At 58.4% G+C, this 6,713-nt stretch overlaps 1 protein-coding gene across 1 annotated transcript in view; it reads right to left on the bottom strand.

The window, feature by feature from the left end:
• Positions 1 to 3,501: 3,501 nt before the first annotated feature.
• The window catches only part of SHISA7 (shisa family member 7), a 5,243-nt gene continuing 2,031 nt past the window's right edge, over positions 3,502 to 6,713 (bottom strand). Inside the window, exons 2-3 of the mRNA XM_032793067.2 lie at positions 6,468 to 6,617; positions 3,502 to 5,949 (exon numbers count right to left, since the gene is read on the bottom strand). Coding sequence (XP_032648958.2) covers positions 5,366 to 5,949; positions 6,468 to 6,617 — 734 coding nt within the window. The 3' untranslated portion in view covers positions 3,502 to 5,365. The remainder of the gene's footprint in view (positions 5,950 to 6,467; positions 6,618 to 6,713) is intronic.

Below are 6,713 nucleotides of genomic sequence, written 5' to 3'. Positions count from 1 at the left end.
GCTGAACTCGAATCAAGGGCTAATGTTTCTCCTTCCTCCCCCTCGCCCCAGGGGATTTTCATCGTTGAGGGGGGGGAGCAGGTTGGGGGGGTTAAGGGTTTGTGCTCGTTGTTGTTGTTTTTGGAAGCAAGCTAATGCAAAGATTCCCTGAATGGGAGGGGACCCCAGGCATGGCTGGGGAGGGTTCCTGGGTCTGATGCCCTCCATATTTGGTTTGGGGAGCAGGGAGTCAAGCATTGGTTTTCCATTTCAACCTGCCCTTTGCCAACTTGAGCCTGCACCACCCGAGATAGATCGGCCGGATTTTGGATCTTCCCAGTAGCTGCAGACCCAAGATGAGTGCAGGAGTGGACGGAGTGTTGGGAGACCGGCCATGGCCTCCCTTGTGGTGGCTCTCCTGAGGGGGGGGAGGTGAGTGGCATAGAGTCCCCTTCGGTCCCATGCTTTCCAAGCATAAGCCATAGCTTGGAGCCAGGGGGTGGGTTGGGTCGCCTGGGGATGACACAGCCATTGCTTGCCAGGACGGCGCCCAGCACCGGCACGTTAGAGGAAAGGTACTGAGATTGAGGGAGACTGGTTTGTGTGGGAATCCTGTCACTCCCACGGTCGGCTGAGCAGAGGGCAGGGCGGTCAATGGCAGCTTCGGGGGATTACAGAGAGGATGGGGGCAGTCATGGGTGGGGGTGGCTGATCCATGGTGGAGGTGTGAGGAATTGTTGGCAGGCGGTTTGGAGTTGGGAAAAATGGGATTGGCAGAGGTGGGGGGGGGGGGGGGGGATGTCTGAGGAGGGGGATGGGAAGGAATGGGGGGCAGAGGGGGTCCCCCACAGATTGCAGGAACACAATGTAGTGCGGAGGCGGGGGGGGCGGGACGGAGGAATGGCTTGTGCTGCCATCGCCAGTGCTGGGGGCAGAAATCCCCCAAGCTTCTCCCCCGAATCCCCTACACCCTGCCTCGGCAGACGCTCGGGCCCCTGGGTGCTGCTTCAGCGGAGTCCAGCCCCCCCGAGGAGTCCTGCTCTGCCTGAGCCGGTGTGGGGCCAGGGTGAGGGTGCTGCACCCCCAGCGGGCGGTAGGGGGCAGATTGGGGCTTCTGACACTGTGGCTATTCCTTGCCCCCCAGGGCCCCTGGGAGCAGATCGGGGGCATGGCTGGGGTGTCCTGAGTTGTGGCTATTCCCTGCCCCCTGGAACCCATAGAGGCAGATGTGGGTCAGTGCCAGGGCGTCCTGAGCCGTGGCTATTCCATGCCCTATGGCACCAGTGAAGTCAAGGGGGCAGAGCCCAGCTGACCTCACCCAAAGATCCTGAGAAGGGGGGAACTGAGCTCGGGGAGGGGAAGGTTGGAGGCTGGGGCTCCCCATCCGGAGAGGAAAGCTTAGAGCTTTGCCACCCCTGGATGGTCAGGCGGGGGGAGAGAAAATTGCCCCTCGAAAGGGGACCCTAAAAAATCAAATCCTAACCCCCCCCTGCCTGGCATGTCCTGCAGCCTGACCCTTAAAGGGAGTGGCCTCTTCAGGTGGCAGGGGTGGTGTTTTGAAAGGGGGAGCGGGGAGGGGAGCGGGAGAGACTGGCTCAAAGGACAATGGGAGTTAAAGGCAATGCTTTTTTTCCATATGATGTGGATCGAGCCTGGGGAACTCACCGCCACAGAGAGTCGTTGAGACCAAGAATTTAGGGCGGTTCAAAAGGGGAGTGGACAGGTCCAGCCTGCTTTATGCCGGGGGGCAGACTAGGCAATTTCAGCGCTCCCAACAGGCCCCAGAATCTATGGAGAACAGGACTATCCGACGGGATCGTAACATGGGAAGGGATATCAAACCGGTTTTAGGGGGAATGGAACTCAGGAGTCCTGACACCTGATCCCCTTCCCCCCCTCTAACCCTCCTCTCCCCAGGGATAGACCCCAGGAGTCCTGACTCCTCAAACCTTCTGTTTTAACCACCTTCCCCTGAAGCATCCAATACTGGTCACGGTCAGAGACGGGATGGGCCAGACGGGCCCATTAATCAGCTCCAGTCAATTTCCTCTGTTCCTGTGATTTCCAGATGCCACCAAGGCATTCCCAATTAGCTGGCAGCACTGAGCGCCCGCCTCTCTCACAATCAGGTGCTTGAGACAGGCACCCCAAACACCGAAGCACACCCCTCACCCAAATCACAGGAGTCCAAGAACTGACCAATGGGGCAGGCCCATCTAGCCCGGTATCCCGTCTCCACCAGTGGTCTCTATAGACCTGCTTCAGAGGAAGGGACAACACATCCCAAATACGGAATAACCCACCCAGGGGGTTGGCTTGAAATGATTTTAGCTCTTGAGTTATAACCCCGGCTGAAGAGATTTGAGACCAGCTGAATTGCAGTGAGTCACAGTCACCCCTAGAGAAGCTGATCCTTTGAAGGCGCCTAAGCTTATGGCTACAGTGACATCCTGTGGTGGGGAGTTCCGCAGACTAACCATATAGCAGTAAAGCCGCTCCTTGTATTGGTTTTTAAGCTACTGCCTCCCAGGGTTGCAGAGAATCCCCTGACGTCAGGAGCCAATGTGAGGAGAGGGGTTTTATTTAAGGCCGGACATTCTGCACCAGAAGCCATGCCAAGGCCCTCGGGAGTTCCTAATGCCTTGGGGAAGAATGAGATTGTGTAGTGCCTGGGCTAAAGAGCTATGGTGGTACGTGGCCTATAAGCCACTATCTGTGGTACAGCCATGAAGGAGAGAGGGAGCCCTGCGGGATAGCCTGGGTTCCAGTTGGTTTTGATACGTTTAGATGGAGAACTCTGTGAGGAAGACACAGATAGCGTGTATCTGGGCAGTGCCTGGAGCGACGAGGCCCCAATCTCGATGATGCTTGTGTCTGGGCAGTGCCTGGCCTGACAGGGCTCCGCTCTCAGTGATGATATCTGTGCAGCGCCCAGCGTGGCAGGACCCCATCTCAGCGCCTCTGTATGGGTAGCAGCCGGCCATGCCCCGTAGGCATACCGCAGTGCAGAAGAGGAGCGTGTTTTGGCATCAGATGGGAGGGATCTGAGCGCAGAGCAAGGACGAAGGGATGAAAAGGTTTGAGGCTGAGACCCGTCAGAACTCTACCAGGTGATGAGATCGAAGATCCCAGGGCCTAGCAAGCAGCCCGCGAAGAAACAGAAGAGAAATAAAGAAAAAGGCATGATACGAAGACCCAGTCCCCCCGCAGCGTGGGGGTGACCCACCATCTTGGGGAGAGAAGGGTGGGGTTTGAAAGAGCTGAGGCTGTTCAAACTACATTCACATATGCTGGAGGGCTGGGGGCTGGCGCTCCCCAACCCCATGGCAGTGGAGTGGGCTGGAAATCCAAAGAGTCGGAGCACTGGAAGAGAGAAACCAGAGAGCGCTATATAAAGATATGTACATGGGGGGCAGAGGTGGGATGGGATGGAAGTGGAGGTTTGGCCATACCACGGCCCACATGATGAGCTCCCAGCCCCGGCCATGAGATCCGGGGTGAGGGGACCGTGCGCCAGGGCCGCCGCTTGCTCCCACCCTGGTGCCGGGGGGCATCCGGCCTGCTGGAGGAGAGCAGTGATGTCATCGGAAGGCACCGTGGCATCTTCATCGAACGGACGGGGCCGGCAGGTGTGACATCACAGGGCAGGCTGAGTCTCAAAAGGGGGGGCCATGCCTCTGGCGGCCATAGCATCAAAAAGCAGGCCAGGTCCACAGTTGTGATGTCATAAAAAAGGGGATTGGGTCCACAGCAGTGACATCATCAACAAGTGGACTGGGCCCACAGCACTGACATCATCAAAAGATAGACAAGGCCCACAGTGCTGATGTCATCAAAAAAAGGAACCAGGTCCACAGAGCTGACATCACCGAATATCAACAAGGCCGACCTTAAACATCAACAGACCCCAATGATCTTGACATCATCCATCACCGACAAAGTCCGCAGTGCTGACATCATCAAGGGTTGTCAAGGCCTGGCAGTGCTTGATCTCCACAACTACTGACCAGGCCAACCACTGTGAGATCATCAGTAACAACACCCAGTGACCAGGCATCGTCAATCAGCAATGGAGCCACTGGTCTGATGTCAAAACCAACAGGCTGGTGCCCAGGACACTAGCATCATCCACAGTCGACGAGGTCCATAGTGTTGAGACTATGAAATGGCGATGATGTCATCAGACATCGACAAGGCTCACAGCACTCATGTTATCAATCACCGACAAGGTCCACAGTGTTGATGTCATGAGATGGATACGGTATTGATGGCAGAGGTTGAGAGCCCTCCTGGCATCATCAAAGGTTGACCCACAGTGTTTACATCATCACAGGTTGACAGGGTTGGTGGTACTGACATCTTGACACATAGACAAGGGCCAAAGTGCAGATGTCATCAAAGATGGCAAGTGCTGACATCATCATCAAAAGTCAACAGGACAGCTGGTCCTCATGGAATCAAATGTTGACACAACTACAGCACTGATGTAATCCCATATGGACAGGCCTGACTGTCCTGACATCATCAACCATCAGCAGGGCCCACAGCGCTGATGTCGGTGAATGGGCCAAATGCAATTTGACATAATTGAATGTGGATGGGTCCAAAGCAATCATGACCTCGTCCAATGTCAACAGAGCCCTGGGGCGCTGATGTCACCCAGCGTGGATGGGTCGAACACAGTCTTGCCATCATCAAATGTCAGCAAGGCTCATGGTGCTGATGTCACCCAACATGGATGGGCCCCAGGCAATCTTGACATCATCAAAAGTTGAGAGGGCCCCCAGCCCTGATGTCATCAGTCTTGGAGAGGCTCAACACAATCTTGACATCATCAAAGTCAACAGAGCCCAGGGCACTGACATCATCTAACACGGACGGAGACAAGGCAATCTGGACATCACCCAATATTGACATGCTCCAAGGTGCTGACGTCATCCAACGTGGATGGGTTCAACGCGACGCTGACATCATCAAAAGTTGACAGGGCCTGTGGCGCTGAGATCACCCAACATGGACGGGCCCAAGGCAATCTTGACATCATCACAAGTCAAGAGGGCCCGCAGCAGTGATGCCACCAATTGTGGACATCATCTAACATGGATGGAGACAAGGCAATCTCGACGTCACCCAACGTCGACAGGACCTCAGGGCCTGACGTCATCCAGCATGGATGGTTCAACGTGACCCTGACATCATCAAAAGTTGACAGGGCCCATGGCGCTGAGGTCATCAAAGGCGGATGCCACCAAAGCCCGGCAAAGGCCTCGAAGCCCGGCAGGCCGCCCAGTCCAAGAAAGAAGACGTGAAGGACGGGGGAAGACGCAGAGGAAGAGGAGGAAGAGAGCTATGGCCTTGGAAAGTTGAGTCCACCTGAGCTGGGCCCTCACACGGTGACCTCGTTCTTGCTCCCAGTACGGAGATGCTGGCTGGGGTGGTGCCCAGGAATGAATTGCAGCTGCTCGATGGTGCTCTGGCGGCGGGCACCGAAGCCCTGGCGCCGGCTGGCTGTGTGGTTGCTGCCCACCTCCCAGGCGGCCTGGGCGGAGTTGGCGGAGGGGGGGTGGGAGTTCATCTTGTGCCCCTGGTGGCGTTCAAGCAGCGGGGTGCCGGCGGCGCAGATGTTGGTCTGGGACAGGGCCTTCTGGTGGCCCAGCCGCAGCTCCTGGAAAGGCCCCGTGCCCTGGTGCAGGCGCTCGGGCGAGAGCAGAGGCTCCTGGGAGTGCAGGGCCTCGCGGGAGAGCAGCCGCTCGTGGGAGACGACCCGCTCCCGGGGGCCGGCGCAGTCGTAGGGGGAGGGGTGGTAGCCATCCGAGAGGATGTGTTCCTGGGACATCACCCGTCGCGGGTGCTGGGCCGCCTCCCCGTAGCGCTCGTAGTTCATCTTCATGGCGTGCAGGGGCAGTGTGCCCCGCGTCAGTTCGGCCAGGTGTCGCCGCTTCAGGTACAGCTCGTCCATGTCCATCTCCGCTGGGGTGGGGGGCAAAGGCAGCAGGGGGGCAGGGGGATGGGAGGGGCAAAGGCAGCAGGGGCAGGGCAGGGGGATGGGAGGAGCAAAGGCAAGAGGGGCGGGGCAAAGGCAGAAGGGGCGGGGCAGAGGGAATGGGAGGGGCAAAGGCAGGACGGGACGGGCAGAGGGGATGGGAGATAAGGGACAATGTGACCAACTCTCCTTTGCACATTCACAGGCTCCATGGCCGGACCGGGCCACTGTGAGTGAATTCATTTCACCCGCAGGCTGCCAGTTAGTCCTGGGAACAGATGGCGCCCCCTAGTGGGGAGAGGCCCCCTGCCCCATTCCCCGCCCCCCTGAGCCAGCCAGTCCCGCCCCCCGGGGCCGGATGAGAGCTGACATCCCCTAGAGGGGTAAGGCCCTGGACCCCATTCTCCCCCAGGCCAGCTCTGGCCCCCGGGCAAGTCCCCAGGGGCTGGTGGCAGCGGTGGGGTCGGGCTGTGAGCACCCGCTAGTGGCAGGGCCCCTGGCTCACCCAGCCTCTTGAGCGAGGAGTAGCGGCTGAGCTCCGACTTGATGGCCGACTCGTAGGACGGGGGCAGGTGCGAGAGGTTGTGGAAGGAGCGGGAGCAGGTGAGTGAGTTGTACTTCAGGCCCAATGTGGGGGTGTGATGCACTCGCCAGTCTGGGAGGGGGGCAGAAAGAGAGGGGGGAGGATGGGAAGGGAAGAGGGAGTGTGGAGAGAGCAGTCAGGAGGGAGGGGGAGGGGATAGGTAGAGGG

Source organism: Chelonoidis abingdonii, chromosome 11, assembly GCF_003597395.2.
Source record: "Chelonoidis abingdonii isolate Lonesome George chromosome 11, CheloAbing_2.0, whole genome shotgun sequence".
NCBI lineage: Eukaryota > Metazoa > Chordata > Testudines > Testudinidae > Chelonoidis > Chelonoidis abingdonii.
Note: the sequence above shows the minus strand (reverse complement) of the source record. Positions and strands in the feature narration are given on the sequence as shown.